The sequence below is a fragment of the Dromiciops gliroides genome, chromosome 4 (genome assembly GCF_019393635.1).
Source record: "Dromiciops gliroides isolate mDroGli1 chromosome 4, mDroGli1.pri, whole genome shotgun sequence".
In the NCBI taxonomy this organism is placed as follows: Eukaryota; Metazoa; Chordata; class Mammalia; order Microbiotheria; family Microbiotheriidae; genus Dromiciops; species Dromiciops gliroides.
The window spans coordinates 212,558,446-212,578,284 of NC_057864.1; the positions used below are offsets into that span (position 1 = coordinate 212,558,446).

General features: G+C 38.6%; 1 protein-coding gene across 11 annotated transcripts in view; it reads left to right on the top strand.

The window, feature by feature from the left end:
- The window catches only part of PECAM1 (platelet and endothelial cell adhesion molecule 1), a 102,727-nt gene that overhangs the window by 66,446 nt on the left and 16,442 nt on the right, over window positions 1-19,839 (top strand). For 3 of the 11 annotated variants that reach the window (XM_043964374.1, XM_043964375.1, XM_043964379.1), the window contains 2 exons: window positions 8,750-8,800; window positions 17,027-17,070. The exons of 3 other annotated variants lie outside the window; for them this stretch is intronic. In XM_043964374.1, the coding sequence (XP_043820309.1) occupies window positions 8,750-8,800; window positions 17,027-17,070 (95 nt within the window). Of the gene's footprint in view, window positions 1-1,071; window positions 1,123-1,298; window positions 2,088-8,749; window positions 8,801-17,026; window positions 17,071-19,839 lie in introns of those variants that run through there. 5 more of the 11 variants (XM_043964376.1, XM_043964378.1, XM_043964382.1 and 2 more) reach the window with 2 other exon arrangements.

The window sequence follows — 19,839 nt, forward strand, 5'->3', positions numbered from 1 at the left end:
AGGGGGTATCTTTGCTTTACATCTGAATTTGTTTCTAATGTTTCCCCATTGTATAAAATGCTAGTTTCTAGCTTTAGATACATTTTATCAAATTAAAAAAAAACGATTTTTATGTGCCTCTACATTGTAGGGATTTTGAGTATAGATGAGTCTTATACTTTTTCAAGGGTTTTTTCTATATTTATTGAGATGATCATGAATTATGGATATTCTTGCTTTGAATATATTTATGTTGATTATTTTCCCAATATTGAATAATCTTTGCATTGCTAATATAAATTTAAACTGATTAGAGTGAGTTTTTTGTATAAATTTGTGTAGTCCTTTTGATTTTATTTCAAATTTTAAAATTAATATTCAATAGCAACTTTGGTCTATAGGTTTTTTTTTCTTTTCTCTCTCCTCCCCTGTTTTAGTTAGTTTCTTTGGGAAAGGAATTTGGTAAAGTTCTTTCCCAATCTTTGAGAATAATTTGTGTGATATATGTATTAATTATTTTTTTAATGTTTGATAAAATTTTGTAAACATATCAGGCAGAACCAGGAGTTGGGTTTTGTTTTGCTTTGTTTTATGTTGGTAGTATCTTTATCGCTAGTTCATTTTCCTCTTTCTGAGGTTGGATTCTTTAAGATCTCTAACATTGGTTCCACTAATTTAGGTATTTTCTATTTTTGTAGGCAATCCCCTATTTCTTTGGAGCTCTCACTTTTTATGACACCTAACTGTGATAGGTTCTTATAACTCTTTTTATTCTTTCTGGGTTTCATGTGATTTCAACTTTTTTCTTTTTTTTTCTTTCTTTCTTTAATTTTTTTTGGTATTAGTCCAATCAATTTTTTATCAGATTTCCTAAAGATTTATTACTTTTGTTAGTTTTTTCAAAGAACCAGCTTTTAGTTTTGTTTAACCAGTTGTCTACTCTTTTTGGTTTCCCATTTATCTATTTCTCTTCTAATTTTCAAGATTTCCTCTTTTGTACTTATTTTGGGCTTATTTGTTGACCTTATTTAAAAAAATGCATAATCTGTTCATTAATCCTTACTTTTTCTATTTTGTTAATGTATGTTTTAGGGATATAATTTTTGCTCTGAGGACTGCTTTAGCTGCATCTCAGAAAATTTGGTATGTTGTCTTATCATTTTGATTATCTTTCACACAGCTATTAATTGTTTCCATGACATTATTTGGCCCACTTTTTATTTAAAATTCCATTATTAAATCTCCATTTAGGTCTGTGTCTTTTGCTTGTACTTTTTGAATTGATTACTATTTTTATTGCTTTATGGTCTATATGGCAGCAACTTCAGGGATTGTGACCACCTCATGATGGAGAGAAGTGTTGGCTATGGACTTTAGAAAGGCACCAATCCTAGGAACCACTACCATCCTCAGGTGATGACTATCCACATCCATCTGCAGGCACTTCCTCTCTCATTGGCCACAGTTGCTGCCTCTAGTGGACTTTGCTACTGACTCTGGTTGCTGATGGGATCTCTGGTGGCTCTAATGGATCATCCAAAATTGTAAAGTCTTCTGAATATTCCCTCCTCATAATACTCAGTTCCTGCCATCAGGAAAGAATAAATACAAAAGAAATAGAGATTCACTGACATGTGGTGATTGGGATTGCAATAGAGCAATTGTTCTTCTCCACTCTTTGCAACTCACAGTGGTAATGCCCCATTCACTGCCATGAAGGAAAAGATTGAGAAATAGGCAGGCTGTCTCTTTTGCATGTGAACTCATCTCTGGCTCAGTACCTTCTAAGTCATTAATCCTGTTGGATTAATTAGAAAATGTTATCATCACACCATACCAGCTACCTAGGCACTAATGGCTGAAAATTGGCTCTTTTCAACTTTCCATGTGGTTACTTGGACTGGAATCATGTAGAAAATATTTATATATGTTCAAGGACTAGAACCTGGTAGGGAATGTCTGTTCATACTTCAAGAAATAGGCCCTCATTGGCCAGTTTCCTATTATACTATTATGTGTTTTTACAGTTTAATTTTCCATTTATGAATTTATATGCTATGCATTTTGTGCATATAAATTTAATATTGATAGCAGTATGTTGTCTATGATTCCTTTAAACATAATGTAATTTCCTTATCTCTGTTGATATTGTGAACTTCTATTTTTGATTTGTCTGATTTTGTTATCCAAGCTCCTTTTAAAAAAACATAAAAATGCATAGTAAATTTTCTTCTAACCCTTAATATATGTTTTTGGGTTTTTTATGTGTTTTCTGTAGGTAGCAGATTGTGGAGTTTTTGTTTTCTTATTCTGCCATTCTCTTTTACTTCATTATATTATTTGTTACATTAACATCTAAAGTTATGTTCCTTAGGTTTATATTTTCCCCTATTTTTGTCTTAGTGTTGCTTAAATTTTTTTGGTTCATTTCCTTCTTTTGTCAGTACTTTGTCCATATAATTACTTTTGCTTAAACCATATTGATGCAACCGTATTTGCATAGGTTCTCTTCCCATCCCTATCTTCAGTGCCATTTGATAGCCCTATCCCTAGTTTGGAGATCTTAATTAAATTATTCATTTCCCTTCTCTCCTTCCTTCCTTCCTTCCCTTCCTCCCTCCCTCTTTTCTTTCTTTCTTTCTTTTCCTTCTTTCCCCATTCTTTCTCCTCTCTGTTAAGTGGTTAGTTCAAAATCTACCTCACTTCTACCTTCTGCCTTTTGTTTGTTAGAGGGTTTTTTTGGTACCTTTTTCTAGGAAGAATTTCTTTGCTTTCTTTTCCTCATTAATTCTCTTCCCTTCCTGTCTCTTTTGAACTTCTTCTGTTCTGTGCTTTGCAGTCTATGGTAAATGTTTACTCATTCTTTAACTTTTTTGTGTTACTCATGGAGTTGAAGTTTTTGAAATACCAGGTTTGAGATCCCTTTTTAAACTAATTTCTCTGTTATCATCTCCATAGATCTTCCCCCATCATTCTGTTGCTGATATCTCTCACCCTCAAAAGTATCAATTCAAGAGGGAAATAATGTGAATAGAAGTATTACGCCATGGTAGAAATTCTTGTGTCACAAATCATTCAGCCCAGTTCTACCAATTGACCTCCTTGTGAATATTCTCCTCTCTATTCATTAGTCATGACATTTTATCTTTAAATTTTATTCCTTGCCCAAGTCTTTTGGGTGCCAGTTGCCCCTAGGAGCTTGTATTTCTCTTTCTAAGGCAGGGTGCTGTTCATGAGAACACAACATTCTCTCAGAGAAGATAGTATCTCTGTATACCAACTTCCTCTGGATTAAACCTATGGTAAGATTTTCATTCCCATAATAGACATGGACCCCATTCCACCATGTTGAGTTAAGACCCCTTTTCATTCCCTCACTCTTAATTTCTCCTTTCTGTGGGCCCTCTTCTTGATTAGAGACTAAAGGAGTTATCAGCCATTTGATGTTCACTTATGGACTTTGTGCTCCTTCCTACTCTGAAATTTTGTCTGAGAATATCTTGATTCACTTGTAGGGAGGGGCATGTTGTGTCATTTAGTTCATGGTTTTTCTGTTCTGCTCTTCCTCCTTTACTTCTGTTTCTCTGAGTTCTACTTACACCCTTATCCATTTGTGTACTTTTAAAATCTCTTTTTATAATCCCATAGATCAATCTCTTTATTCCTGGTTTTTTAAAAAATAAAATAACCTCTAGAAATGGGATAGTGCATTTTGTTACGTTTCTTTGCTTGATAATTGTACTTATTTACCTTTCTTGTGTTTCTGTTGTTTGGAGGTATTTACAAGTTGAATAGTCTGCTTGTGTATGTGTTTGGTTTGGTTTGGTTTTGGAATGGAATCTTTTAAATGCCTGTATTTTGTAGAAAATGCATCCCTTCTGTTAATGATTAGGCTCAAATCTATAGGGTGGGCATATCATTTTGGGTTGCATGTTGAACTCTTGCTTTTTGGAATATCTTATTCCATTTCTTTCTGTGGTTTCTAGTGAATGTAGAATAGTCTTGTGTTGTTTGAATTTTCTTTTCTTTATATTTGCAGGTCTGCTAACCTAGCTGCTTGCAGAATTTTATGTTATTGTTATTGTTAAATTTAAACACTTTATATCTTGGAGTTTGAAGTATAGGGGTTTTCCAGAGGTGATCTTCGGATCTAAAAAAATCGGTGCCTTGTTTTCTATATTTAGAAGTTCTGGGCAGTTTTGTTTTATTTATTGCATTTTCTTGTTCAGGTTTTGTTTGTTTTGTTTTTTTAATCTGTCACTTTCTTCTGGGAGAACTATGAATCTTAAATGATCTTTATGCATCTTCTCTTTGAAGTCAATGGTTTTGGCTTATACAGAGATCCCATATTCTATGAACATTGCTGTCTTTTGCATCTCTTCTGCCAAATTTTCATCTACTTCAGTATTTTTGTATTTCAAATCTGTGATTATTTATTTTGCTTCTCTGAAGAAACTCGTTCATTACAATAGACCCAGGGTTTTTTTCTAATATGACTAATTATTTCTGTTTTGAGCGCTATACATTCTAGTAGTTATTCTTTCCTAAATTCTTCTCTTACATATGACATTTCTCTTTTGAGCCATTTTAAATTTTCTTATTTTTATCCCATGCTCTCTTAGAAATCCACAGGATTCTATATTTCATCAGGCTTTGTTTTACTTTCCTTTGTCTTGTAATACTTGTTAAAGGGTCTCTGTACTCTTCTTGAGGGTTTAGTACTAAATCCTTCTAAGTTTACAGTCCTGTGTTAATTTATCTCTCTGAGCTTTATTCATATATATGAACCTCCTGTTCTAGAGGCTCTAGGATGGAACATGGACCAGACACAGAGAAATCCCAGATTTAATGAATAGCATTCTGTGCCCCATTGGCTCACTTTAGTCTTGGTGCCAAATACAGAATTGAAATTAGTTAATCAACAAGAATTTACTAAAAATATTAGAAGAAATATATGATGAAAAAAATCTCCAGTTTAAGTTTCCCTTTCCCTCTCAGAATATGAGTGGAAAGAAAGGGCACTATTTGAATTTGGGAGACCTGAGCTAGAATCCCATCTCTTACACTCATTGGCTGGATGACCATGGGCAAATCACTTCCCCTCTCTGACATGTATTTTCCTCATTTGTAAAATGGAACAAGCACTTTTTAGTCCTTAAAGTACCATATTATTGTATATTATAGTTATTAATTTTGAGTTTATGATGAAAGTGGTGTAGTGGGTCTACAATTGGAATTGCAACCAGGCAGACCTGGACTCAAATCCTGACTCTGACATTTACTAGCTGCATGATTATGGGATAGTCACTTAATCTCAAATGAGAAAAAGTATGTAAATCACTTTGCAAACTTTATAACTATATATAAATATCATTTGTTTTCTATATATGTATGTGATATATATGTATGTATATATGTGTGTGTATATACATATGTACGTGTGTGTGTATGTGTATTCAGTCTTCCATGCCCATTTGTGTCCCAACTACTATTTTGGCTGCTGACTTATTCTCCCAGAGGACCTAGCCTCTGTTGTGTGGTTGCCATGATTGCTAGACTTTTTTTTTAATCATAAAAGTATTTTATTATTTTCCAGTTACATGTAAAGGTAGTTTTCAACATTTGCTTTCATAAGATTTTTAGTTCCCAAATTTTTCTGCCTCCCTCCCTTCCCTCCCTTTCCTCCCTTCCCTCCTCCCTCCCCAAGACAGCAAGCAATCTGATATAGGTTATATATGTACAATCACATTAAACATATATTTCTGTGTTAGTCATGTTGCGAAAGAAGAATCAGAACAAAAGGGCAAAATCTCAAACAAGAAAAAACAAAAACAAAAGTTGAAACAATATGGTTCATTCTACTGCCAGACTCTTTTAGAAAATGACTTGATTTTCTGGGGGTAGAGGCTTCAGCCTTCTACCTTCAGATAGATAGCTTAGAAAAAATTGGGTTCTTGTAGCACTGATGAGCCAGCAGCTAGGTGGTGCAGTGGATAGAGCAGCAGGGCCCTAGAATAGGGAAGACTTGAGTTCAGATTCAGCCTCAGACACTTAACTAGGAGTGTGACCCTGGTCAAGCCACTTAAACCTTTTTGCCTCAGTTTTCTCATCTGTAAAACAAACTGGAGAAGGAAATGTCAAACCACTCCAGTATCTCTGCCAAGAAAACCCCAAATGGGGTCACGAAGAGTCAGACACACATGAATAACAACTGAACAGCAGCATTCATGAGTGTCCTATGTCAGAGATCTACTGTACTATACACTGCAGGAGAAAGCTGGTAGACTTTTTGCCCACTGGGCACTGATAAAAGGGGGCAAAATGAATGTTGGATTGAGATCATACACATTGAAACATAAAGTTAGAACTGGAAAGGAATCCTACAGGGCTTTTAGACTGCTACCCTCCTCCCTTTACTCCAGCCTCTTAGTTTCTCTGATTTCTTTCAAGACTCAGCTCAAATCTCACTTATTCCAGGAGGCCTTTTCTGGTTCCTCCCTCTCAGGGTGTTTCCCATATACCAAGCATATTGTTTCCATATTGTCTCACCCATTAGAATGTAAGCTCCTTAAGGGCTAATACTTTTTATTTTTTTAATCTCCAGCACTTAGCACAATGATTGGCACATAACATGCAATTAATAAATTCTGGTTGCCCTGGCCCCAACATTTTTTACAGATTTGGAAACTGAGGTTCAGAGAACTTAAATGATTTGCCCATGCTGACCTAGCTAATAAATAACAGGCAGGATCTGAACCTAGGTCTTTCCGATTCCAAGTCTAGCACTCTTTCTATCATGTGATAATCAATTGCCCTTTAAATTGTGTACCCTTCTGCTAAGCCCTGCCTTGTTGCAGTTCCTAGAAATTGATGTGTCTATTTCATCAATGTCTATACAAGAGAATGGATTTGGGGATGGAGGAGGGAGAGTTGATTATCTCTAGGCTGTTTGTAAGCTAACAGGTTCTGGGGCTTAGATAATTATAGAAGTCTCCTCCTTTGAGTAAGGTCTCTGCGAATAGCTCTGCCAGCTATTACACTAATGATATGCACTTTCCTTGTAAAATCAGCAAAGGTATGATTCTTTGGTAGTTTGAAGGAGTGGAATCTTGGGAAATATCCAGCCAGCATATAAAGAAAGCAGTCACTTTCCAAAAAATCTTGGTTTCTTTAGTATACGGAGATATCTCTATGGATAATGTAAAGAGATAGGGAATATGGTTAATCTCAGCATTTTTCCTATTCCTCAGGCAGAGCCCGATTACACCATAGACCAGGCAGACACCTGCTTAGGAATCCACAAGGTTAACAATATTGTCTGTTGAAGAGTTTTCCCTTATTATTATTATTATTTTTTTTTTTACTCTGGTGATAGGAAGTGAGAATTCAAGTAGTAGCCTTGGAATCTGGAACCACTCACCAAAACCACCAGATGGAAGAAGGGATGACAGAGCACTGAGGACCTTAGTGTGGGGTTCCTCCCCCCAGAGGAGCTGTCAGGGATAAATTGTAACATTCATTCACAAGAGCAAGTACTAGGAGGAAAATCCTAGAGAAGAGTAGAAAGAAACATTCCATTTCCTCTTCCCCTGTAAGATACCTTTGATAATTTTTTTAAGAGGAAGGGAGTATTTGTTAGGTCATTTTGTGTGTGTTGGTGGGGGTGGGGGAAGGGAACTGTAGGAGGCAGGAAAGGGGTGCAATGTGGTTGGGTTCAGTCTTGGGTTTGATTTTTTTTTTCTGTTATCAGTCTACTGTTCTGAAAATCCAGGTCATCCCAACGATATTTCATAGTGATAAAGCTGAAAGCCTTAAATGACAGATCTAAGTAACAGGTGTTAGGGGTGGAGGAGGAGGCTTAATGACAGATGGGGACTAAATACAGGTCCTAACATTTAAGGCAGGCATTTAGGAGTGCCAAGTTACCTGTTGCCTCATTTCTGGTCCTAAACTTTTCGATTCTCTTCCCTTCTTTTCCCTCAACCAGCTGTCTAGGCCCTTTAATAATAATGATGATAATAATATTTATATAGCATTTACTTTGTGCTAGGTCTTGTGCAAAGCACTTTACAATTAAATTAACATATATTTACTTTGTATGTATTTTATATTTACTTATATTTGGACATGTTATATCCCCCCATAAAAATGTAAGTTCCTTGGGGGCTGGGAATGTTTCATTTTTGTCTTTGTATTCCCTGTGCATACAGTAGGTACTTAATAAAAGTGCTGATTTCTTTCAAATCCATATCTCCTTAGGGTTTAGGATCTCTCATAGATGTGCAGTTCACTGAGTATCCCTGAATTGTGCATATTTCTTAATTACAGAAAAGTTGACCAAGCAAGAAGTTTTTTCCTTGCTCAGTAAAGAGAATCTGCAATAGTCTAGTTGATAGGTAGCCCTTCAGTGAATTAAACCAAAGCTTAAACTGTGGGTCACAACCCCATAAGTGAATGTGGGGGTTGCGAGAAATCTGGCAGTAAATGTTTGATTTATATCCCTATTTTATATACCTATATAGCCAAGGTCATGTAAAAATTTCTTGGGTGAAAAGGGGTCATGAGTGGAAAAAGTTTAAGAAGCCCTGAATTGAGCTGTATAACTGATAGTAGAAGCCTATCCCTTCATCAGGATGTGCTGATAGGGAATGGGAAACATGTGTTGTGTCCCAGACAACCATATGGACAAAGACACCCAAGATTTGATAGGGTATCTTAACTTTGTTGGTCTAAAGGAAAGACACTGAATTTGTGCCCATACCTTTTCCAGCTCCTGAAAGGAAAGGAACTGAGACTGTTTACAGTGAAATCAGAAAGGCTGGTAAGTGGGCTAGTGAACAGTGTATGGTATGGGCATGGTATGGAGGTGGGAAGGGAGGTTCAAGGAAGTGGGCTGGGCTTGGGTGGGTGGGGAATGAGGAGGGGTGAGTTTCAGTAAGTAAGTGAATATACCTGGAGAGGAGGAGAATTCATATACTTTCATATGTATGCTACCAATCCCTTTTCTTCTGTACCAAGAAATCCAGTAGTGGAACTATGGGAAATAATGGGGTAAGAAAACCAGACGTCCTAAATAGGGGGTGGAAGGGAAGCTACTCAACAAGCATTTATTAGGCAACTATTATGTGCCAGGTACAGTGATGGGTGCTGGAGGTACAAAAACATGCAATGGTTCCTGCCCTCAAGGAATTTAGCTTCTATTGGGTAGAAGCAACATGTACCTAGACAATAAAATACAAACAGTATTTCTCTCTCTCTCTCTCTCTCTCTCTCTCTCTCTCACACACACACACACACACACACACACAGAGTAATTTCCTAGGGAAGGTCACATGTCTAAGATGAAGGGTTGTTTAACTTCTAAAAGGGCACAATAGAAGGGGAGGGTAGTTTGGGATAGGGATGGAAGGGACCTCAAACATGAACAGGTTTGAGGGAATGATGACTGGTGACCAGGAAAGAGAGCTTCAGCCAAGTCAGTCTGCTAAAACTCAAAGTCACAGGTATTGTGAATGGAGCCATTGGGTATTTGGTGATCATATACTTCACCAGTGACAAAGGTAATGCCTTTTTGATTATCTGTCACAAAAGCCAGAGGTAGAAAGAACAGATAGGTATACCTACTTTGTAGGAAAGATGACTGACTGAAAAGCATTTATTAAACACTTCCTGTGTGCCAGGCATAGTACTAAATGTTAATACAAAAGAAAGTCCCTGACTTCAAGGAATTTAATTCTGGTGGGAGAAACAACACAACACATAAAGGGAAATAGTAACCAGAAAGGGAGTTATGGTTTGGAAAGTTGTGAAGTCAGCTTCAGGGAGAGCTGAAGTAGTAGCTTGGCTTCTCCCAAGCATGGCCTCTGGATGGTCTGTTTTAAAGATTGGTGCAACAGAAATGTGTTTAATGTGATTGTACATATATTGCCTATATCAGATTGCTTTATGTCTTGGGGAGGGGGGAGGGAAGAGAGTATGGGAGAAAATTTTGGAACTAAAATCCTATGAAAACAAATGTTGAAAACTATCTTTACATGTAACTGGAAAATGATAAAATACTTTTATGATTTAAAAAAACAACATAAGCACCAATATTGTCAAAAGTTGGGAATAGGGGCGGCTAGGTGGCACAGTGGATTAAGCACCGGCCCTGGATTCAGGAGTACCTGAGTTCAAATCTGGCCTCAGACACTTGACACTTACTAGCTGTGTGACCCTGGGCAAGTCACTTAACCCCCATTGCCCCACAAAAAAAAAAAGTTTGGAATAAAGTCATTGTCTAATTAAAAAAAAATAAAATGAAGAATGGTGCAACAACAGTAGCAGTGGTCTAGGCAGGGACCTATGGAGACCTGTAGACTGGCTAGCCAGCTCCAGGAAAAAGTTTTTTGGGTTTATGCCCCAAGAGATCTTGGCAGAAACCAGAGGGAAGATCAGTAGGGACTTGAAGGCCATGGTCACCAGAAGCCCTCTCTTTTCAGCTCTTATCCCTGATTTGCATATTCAACCACTCAAGTCCTCATCTGCTTGTGATTCTCTACCTCCTTGCTTGTGTTGCCCCAAAAACTTAGGGCAAGTCTCCTTCATTCAAAATGTCCATAATTGCCAGCTTCCAACAGTGCTCTCCTTAGAGAACCTATTAACAGACTCTTCCCTCTCAGAATATTCATTAACAGTTCTCTTCAGAATGTCTGGGAGTTGATTTTTTTTTCCCTTTAGAAAGTCCATTAATGATTTCTCCTCAGAATGTAATTGTCACTTCTGTCAAAGTACCTCACAGAATGGAGTGTAACTCTGGTTACCATGAATGATTTGTGTTCTATGGGAATACCTATTTCCAGCTGAGGAACCAGGAGTGATCAAACTAGTGGAGAGTTTAGAGAGCTAGTCCAATTCCCTTGATGAAAGACACCAAGAACAGAAGAGGGGAAATGATTTTCCCAAAAGATAACACAGATTAGTGGCAGATCTGAGAAGGGAAAACAGGTTTCTTGATTCCCAGGTCAGCGTCTATTCCATTCCATCAGTCTGCACATCAGAGAATCCTAGCAATTACAGAATCTCAGAATTGAAAGAGACCTTAGGAATTATCTAGTCTAATCCTATTTGAAAAAGATTTCCTTTTATAATATCACAAACAAGTGGTATCCCGATCTTTGAAGAATCACAGCCAACTGATTATACTTTTGGACAGCTCTAATAGGAGGACCTAAGTTTAAATCCCAGACACTTACTAGCCATGTGACCCTGGGTAAGTCTCTTAACCTTGTCTCAATTTCCTCTTCTATAAAATGAGCTGGAGAAGGAAATGACAAACCACTCCAGTATCTTTGCCAAGAAAACCCCAAATGTGGTCACTGAGAGTCAGACATGACTGAAAAAATTCAACAACAAAAAATAGAATGCTTTCCCTTACATCATATATACACACATGCATATATACACACACACACACATACACATACATACACACAAGTATCTATACACATCTACATAGTTATATATCTACATCTATATACACACTTACATTCATATATGTACATATATGTATGTACATATGTGTATGTGTGTGTATACACACACATACACATACACATCCATTTCTCTCTTGAGGAATAGACTTGAGGAGAATGTTTATTTTTTCTTTCATATGAAAGATACTTCAAATACTTGAAGATGGTTGTTTCCCCAGAGTTATCGCTCTTCCAGTCTAAACATCCAGTTCTTTGAACTGATCCTTCTTGCATGCTAAATTTCTGGTGAAGCATATGAGAAAGACTCAAGATTTCATCAGTCTATACTGATGCCAAAGTGAGAACTTCCCTTCATGAAACTGACATACCAAATATGATTTTGTAGATAAGTCCAAGGGAGTTGCTTGAAGATCACATAGCTTAGTAAATATCAGGCAGAATCTGAATCCAATTTGGGTTTTCTTGGTTCAGCCCTTTAACCACTATGACATTCTGTCTCTTCTAGAGAGTGGGAGATTGTATAAAATATCATTAGTTGTATAATATAATAAAAGGAAATGGGCACAAGTCCTTGTTCTGTTACTTACTACTTTTAGGCAAACCTAACTGCTCTGGGCCTATTTTTCCTCATTTGTAATACATGTAAAGTTTGGACTACCTTTACTCTAAGGACCCTTCCCAAGAAGCATAAAGTCCTCAGGTTAACACTGTCTACCATAGGCCATTGGACCTATTTATTTGTCTTCAGACAGGGCCATTCCAACTTTTAGCTTGGACTATATGGATTCCAAAGATATCTGATAAAGATGACACAATAACTGTTGTTAATCCTTTGAAGTCAGAAAGTTATTTTTCCTTGTCCAACTTGAATCCCACTGTACAATTCTGTTATGGCATCCTAAATGGACCGGGTAGCTGCCACCAAAGGGAAACTGAACCAAAAGAACTGTCTTTAAAGGAAGAGATCTTAACTTCTCTTCTTTGGAAGACTAGCAAAACCTGGGTATCCTTTCCCAGAATCATGTATTCAAATGCATAAATTAAAATACACAGGATTTGCAAAGGAAGCCAATCATATTGAAATATAGATATCTAAAATTTTTTTAAGTTCATGATCTCTAGATTAAGAACTCCCATTTAAAAAAATATTTCATTAAAATTATCCTGATTATATTTAAAACATTTTAAACATCCATTTAAAACAATTTTAAGTTCCAAATTCTCTCCCTTCTTCCTCTACCTCTTGAGAAGGCAAGGAGTATATCATTGTATGATTGTACATGTGAAGTCAAGCAAAACATATTTCCATATTATAAAAGAAAACACATACACATACACACACACAAACTACAAGAAAAAAAAAAGTGTTTCAATCTGTACTCAGAGCTTATCAGAGGAACTCCCATTCTAAAAGAAAGGAAAGAGACCTAAATTGTAGTCTGGGTTCTGCCACTAATGAAATAGAACCCTTTTTACTTAAATCCTAGAGGTCCACTTTGCAAGCTCTTAATTTTGTCTCTCTTAATGTTGATAAACCTTAATTTATCCACATAACTGGAAGTGTTTAAAGCGCATAGTACATTTTGTTCTCAATGGTCCTGGGACACACATAGGAATAATATTCTGACTGGAGGAGGACCTGAGTTTTAGTCCTACCTATGCCATTTACTGGCTAGCTCTGTGACAGACAGGTCACCATACCGCTCTGAGCCTCAGTTTCTTCATTTGTAAACTAGGGATAATGACAAGTACACAGAATTCTTGAACAAATCAAATAAGATAACACATGTGAAAGCAATTTTTTAGCCTTAAAGTGCTATATAAATGTTTATTAATAGTATTCTTATCATACTCCTGTAATTCTAGTCTTGACATGCACTTCAGAGGTCCAACCCAACCAAAGAGCATAAATTCTTTCACTACCTGCATAATTAGTTGTTTTTCCTTTACTTGAACATCTCCAGTGCCAAGTTTTATGACCTTATGCAGTGGCCCTTTTAAATCTTTTAAGTATAATTGCTGGTTCTTTTTCTATATTGAGCTGAAGCTCAGCTATACATCTCCTTCAAACATCCTTAGTGTCTAGGAAATAATTAATGCTCTCCTTCCCACTCATGAGCAAACAATCAGCAACAACAAGAACCCATGTGTTTCCCTCCATAGACCGGGGAACGCTAGGCAGAACAGCTACTACTGAGCAATTTTGAGGATTGAGGAAGGTACCCTTGCCTGTCCCACTTACCAACTGCCACAGTTAGGTATTCACTCCTTTGGATGAAGAACATTAAAAGAGTTAGCAAAGTATAGAGGAGTGGTTCCCAACCTTTTCAAGTATCCAGTCCCCTTTTATCCTAAGAACAAGGTGATTTCTCTCTTCTTCTTACCCCCTTTACTGTCTTCTACATGGCAAGGGAGCGTCTTGTTTTCCATACAATCAACCTTGAGTGTAGTAAGCCCCTCATGGAAGCAGGGACTGGGTGGGGTCTCTACAATGACAGGAAGGTTCAGTACATGGGTTCTTGTTGCTGCCTCTTGTGTTCTAGGATGTTCATAAATCAAATGGTCACGGCTTCCGTACTGCCTGTGCTAGTGTTTGGGGATTTGATCCTTATTTGAGATTTGTAACATCCCCCCCTTCCCCCATCCCCCTCCTCCAATTGTCCTTTTAAGTCCAAAAGAGACAGTTCTTTGAGGAAAAACTGTGAATTAGTTAGTTTGTCTTTAGTGTTCCACTCTCCCCTTTGGGTACCCTTTTCCTCCCCCACCCTCCTCCAATCAGTAATACTTCCTGCCCCCACCTCCACTTCCTGCTACCCTTACCACTATCTTAAACCATTCTCAGGAAAGAATCCAACACACTGACTGACACTAAAATATAAGTGACTCACCAGGTTTCATGCGTTTGCATGTCCCAGAGGGATTATTGGCATTTCAACAAAAGACAAACCTGGAGGGAACTTAAGAGATCACCCAGGCCAAGCCCTTTGTTTTATAGATAATGAAAACAAAGAGAAAACCCAAAGCCCTGGCTTTGGGTTCCATTCCTCTTTCTTTTATTATGCCTGGTTCTTAGCAGTAGATCATAGTGGGGGAGATCTGGGTTATTGCAAGGGATTCCACAAATCCATGTGTGCACTAAGGCACATCATTTTGTCACTAAAGCACCGTCAAAGTTAGCAGATACAATATTAACTACAATGCTATGTGTGCAGGGTAGGGGTGTTGTCTGAGAAATGTATTGATGATAAAGAGAGGGTCACCTGACTTGGAAGGCTTAGGGATCTTTATACTATACAATGCTGTCTCTCTTAATGTTTATAAACCAAAAGACTAAATGCCTAACTGTGGAATTATAAACATAAAGTAGCTTATGGGTGAAACAGGTTTATTTTCCCAAAGGGAAGCTCTCCTCTACGCTCAAAATTTTATAGCATCAGCTGTTCTACTTCCTAATAGCCCTTGGAATTCTCTTAATCCCTGAGTACAGACTGTCGACTCTTAGGAGATGTTTCTCTGATTCGCTAGTCATTAAACGAAGAATATTTCATTTTGGTTGGCTCAGCTTTGTTTACAAAGAGAATCTTCTTTCAACTGTTACCTGTAATAGAAACTTGCCCTGGTAGGCCACAAGTCCAATCTATTCATCGCCTTTGATTTCTTTTAACAGTAGCAACAACCCAAAAAATCATGACCACAAAATGTCTCCTTTCCTCTTACTTGGTAAATGTCACATCCGGGAGACTATCCCCTGAGGGTTTTTCCTCCTAATTTCCTCCTTTATCTGTCCTTTTAAAAAAAAAAATGTTTAAAGCGAAAATCTTTCTTCTTTTCTTTCCTTCTCACAAAGGGCAGGCAAGAAACATTTCCTTTTTGGCCCGGTGGAAGTCAAGTGATATTAAAACCTCCTTAAGTGGCCGGCTGTTGCTTTGCTCTGCCAATTCCCTCCTCCCTTTTGAGGAAGACTATTTCCCTCATAAAGCTTTGACCTACAGATAATAACATCCCTCCTTTTTTCAACTCCACCCTGCTTCTCACCAAAACCATTCAGGTTATTATTTGAAATGGGCTTTACTAACGCTGTCGTTTCTTTTCTAAAGACCAAACCAGCTTTTATTTTCTCCCTCTTTTCTAAGTTGGAGTTTTACATTCTCCAACAGCTTAGATAAAGAGAATTCAACTGGGTTGTTCTTTGGAGGTGAGGGAGGCAATATGACACAAGTATCCTATGAGTGGTTCATGTTTTTTATATTCTTTGAAGTTTTACAAAGAATATTCCTCCCTATAACCCTGCAAGATAGGAAGTACTAGTTAGCCCTCATTTTGCAGGTAAGAAAAGTCAAGTCAGAGAAGTTAAATGATTTGCCCAGGATCACACAACCAATCTATGAGATTTAAATCTAGGTCCCCTGACTCTGAATCTAGGGCTCTTTCTATACAGCCTCTAAAACAGAATTAGACTATGGATAGATTTCGGGGAGTCTGTGAACTTGGATGGAAAACAATTACATCTATTTTTCATTAACGTCTAACTGCAATTTATCATTTCCTTGAATTATTTAAAAACATTATTCTGAGAAAGGGTCCATAGACCACAGAAGACTGCCAGAGGAGTCCTTGACAGAAAATAGGTTAGGAACCCCTGCTCTGTCTGGAAGGAAGATAGTCTGACTTCTGTTTTTCACCATCGTTTTTCCCTCTCTTCTCCAATTTATTGAAGAAGGAACCAAGACCATTGTGATGTCAAGGATAGGAGTTTTATAGCAAGGAGGGCTGGTGTTTAATAACTAGAAGTGGAAGAGGACAAGAAAGGAGGAGGAGGGCACCAGCTATGCTAGCTTGAAGCCAGGGAGGACAAGCCAGAGTGGCCAGCAGGCTGGTCCTGACTGCTCTTTATCCTTCTGACTGCCAGGAGCAGGGGAGGCAGCAGCAGCCAGCTCTGCCATGATCTGCAAAGTGTAGGTTCCAGGGTCTAGCTGCAGCATTGGAAGGAGGATGAAGAAAAGTTCCTGGGCCAAGGGGCCAAGGGGCCAAGGAAAGAGTGGGAAGGGACTGAGTCAGAGGAGGCCATTAGGGCAGAAGGGGAAGGGGGGATGCTGTTTAAGGGAGTTCTGCTTGGGGGAAGGCTGTATGGGAGCAAATGGGGAATGGTCCCACCAGACTCAGCAGCCATAAACAGAGCAGCTCAGTGGAGAGAGGCTTGAGGCCTGGGACAGGACAGACAGCAAGGCAGTTCTGGTCCCCTTGGGGTGCTATTTCCTGGTCCAAGTCCAGTGGGATGGTTCCTTTGCCATGACTTCTTCACAACAGTGTTGGCTCACAGCTGATTGGTAGCCCATCCATGCCCACAGCTGGTTCCTCTGACAGAGGGAGCTGGGCATGAGCTTCTGCCAGCCCCAGCCCAAGGTCCAGGGTCCAGGGTAAAATCTCATACTTTGGGTCCTTGGGACTTTGAGCAAGTCTCTTTTCTCCCTAGTATGGGTTTCCTTTCTATAAAGTAAAGGAATGCCATTGAATGTCTTCTAAGATCCAGTGCTCTCTGATAATTACGTATCATTCTTTTTTTTTTTTTTTAGTGAGGCAATTGGGGTTAAGTGACTTGCCCAGGGTCACACAGCTGGTAAGTGTTAAGTGTCCGAGGCTGGATTTGAACTCAGGTCCTCCTGACTCCAGGGCTGGTGCTCTATCCACTACACCACCTAGCTGCCCCCGTATCATTCTTTTGCAATATTTGGATGTTGTCTACCTCCCCACAGCCAACAGAGAGGAGGAATCTCCTTGGTGATGGGTGGCAAGGAAAAAATGAAGGTTTAGAAAATAAGTATCAGGAAGTCCAACCCAGGGTTCAAAGAGGGAACCAAGTTAGCCCTTCTATTTCCTTAGTGGCCTCCCTTTGTAAAGTCCTGTACTAAGTAGCACAATATGGAACAAAGAAGACTGGGGGTTGGACTCAGGACCTGGGTTTGAATCCTATTTTGACCACAGCTGTAATAAAAGTCTGAGGCCAGATTTGAACTCAGGTCTTCCTGACTTTAGACCAACTCCTCTATCTGAAATAGCTGCCCTAAATAATGTTTTAAAATGCATGAAATAAAAAAATAGGATTACAAGGAAACCAACCATATTGAAATACAGGATTCAGGGTAGCTAGGTGGCGCAGTGGATAGAGCACTGGCCCTGGATTCAAGAGGACCTGAGTTCAAATCCGACCTCAGACACTTGACACTAGCTGTGTGACCTTGGGTAAGTCACTTAACCCCAATTGCCTCACCAAAAAACCAACCAAACAAACAAAAACCAAAAAAAAGAAAAGAAATACAGGATTCAAAATATTTAAAAATTAAAAAACAGAGACCCCAGAATCCTTTGGGGTTTTTAGTCCCTTTACTTTATCTTTCAATTCACCTGCTCCCTCCAACCCAGCGAGTTTTCATTTTGGTTATTTTGGGAAACATCTTAACAGCACATTGTTTTGATTGTTCTGGTTGCTTTGGCCTTTTTCTGAGTGAAAAAGGAAAAGTGTTCTCTGGAGATAAGCAATTAAACATCGAGTAATCTGGCCAATAAAGAGCAAACTAGAGGTGCTAGCCTGGGAGTAGGATTGGGACAAAAAGCCCCAAGAGAAGAGGGATCTGAGGGCTGCTTCTACTGGAAGAGGATGGAGGCTGAAGCTGTCATGCTGTGTGTAGAATGTAGGTGGAGATGACAACCTTTTTCTCCTTTGTTTTCAGACTCTTAGCCTTCCAGTAGAATGTAAGCTTTTTGAGGGAAGGCACTGTTCTGTTTTTGAATTTTTATGCCCAGTTCCTGAGAGTCAGTCAGTCAATCCGCAGGCATTCATTGAGTGTTGAACATGTAGGATACAAAGAAAGACAAAACTAGTTTCCACCCCTACATTTGAATGGAAGAGACAACAAAAAAATAACTGGGTAAGTGCAAGATAAATAGAGATAGGTCATCTCAGAAGGGAGGCACTACAGTAGACCAGAAAGGCTTCCTGTAGAAGATGGGAGGCCAGCTGAATCCTGAAGGAAGCCGGTGAGGCGGGCATGGGGGACATGGGTAGCCAATGCAAAGACACAGACAAGAACAAGAGGAGAAGCAAATTGGCCAGTATAGAATGGATTTGTACAAAGTGTAGAGAGAATAAAATTTCAGAAGGCTAGAAAGTTAGGAAGGGGCTCCATTGTGAAAAGCTTTAAATACCAAAGTTTATTGAGTGGGAGGGCAACATGTTTGGACCTGCCCTTTAGGGCAATCACTTTGGCAGCTAAGTGAAGGATGGATCAAAGTGAGGAAATATATGAGCCAGGGAGACCAATTGGAAGAATGTTTCAATAATCCAGGTGAGAGGTAACAACAGACTGAACCAGAGTAGTTGGTTGTGGGTATCGACAGAAGGGGACTTGGATGAGAGATACTTGCACAGTTAGAAATGACAAGATTCGGCAATGGATTGGGATGAGTGCTAGGAGTTGAGGATAACTGAGGTTTCAACTCTGAATCACTGGGAGGATGAAGAGGGGAAGTTTTTTTTGGGAAAAAGATATTGAGTTCCATTTGGTGAGTTTGAGATGCCCACAAGTCGCCCATTTCAAGATGTCCAAAAGGCAGGTGGTGATGCAGAAGTGAAGCTAAGGAGAGAGAATAGGACTGGATATGTAGATTTGGGGATCATCTGCATAGAGATAATAATTGATATGTACATGTTGAATTGAATTGAATAGCTTGGCCTTGGTGGGGAAGGGCTCAGTGTGGTGAAGGTCCCTTGTTACCAGTAGCAGGGGCTTCAAAAGCTATTGAAGATATAGTAAAAACAGCAACAACAGCAATGGTTGACATTTATATAGCATTTTTTTCTTTCTACGTCTTTTTTTACATATGCAATTATTTAAAACATTTCCATATTAGTAATTTTATACAAGAAGACTAATAAAAGGAAAAAATGAAAGAAAGTGAAAAATAACATGCTGCAGTCTGTATTCAATCAACCATACAGCATTTTAAGTGTTTGCCAAGTGCTAATAGTGTTTTCTCATTTGAGAGAGAATGAAGAGGCCTCTTTAGGCACAGCTACAGTATCTTAGCAACTTTTTAAATTTTTTTTTTTTTTGCGGGGCAATGGGGGTTAAGTGACTTGCCCAGGGTCACACAGCTAGTAAGTGTCAAGTGTCTGAGGCCAAATTTGAACTCATGAACTCCTGAATCCAGGGCCAGTGCTTTATCCACTGCGTCACCTAGCTGCCCCCTCTTAGCAACTTTTTAACTTTCTTGGGAGAAAAGAGAGGGCATGAGCCAGTGTAATGATATTGTATTTGCTTTATCCTCAATATATATATATATTTTTTTTTTGGTGAGGCAATTGGGGTTAAGTGGCTTGCCCAGGGTC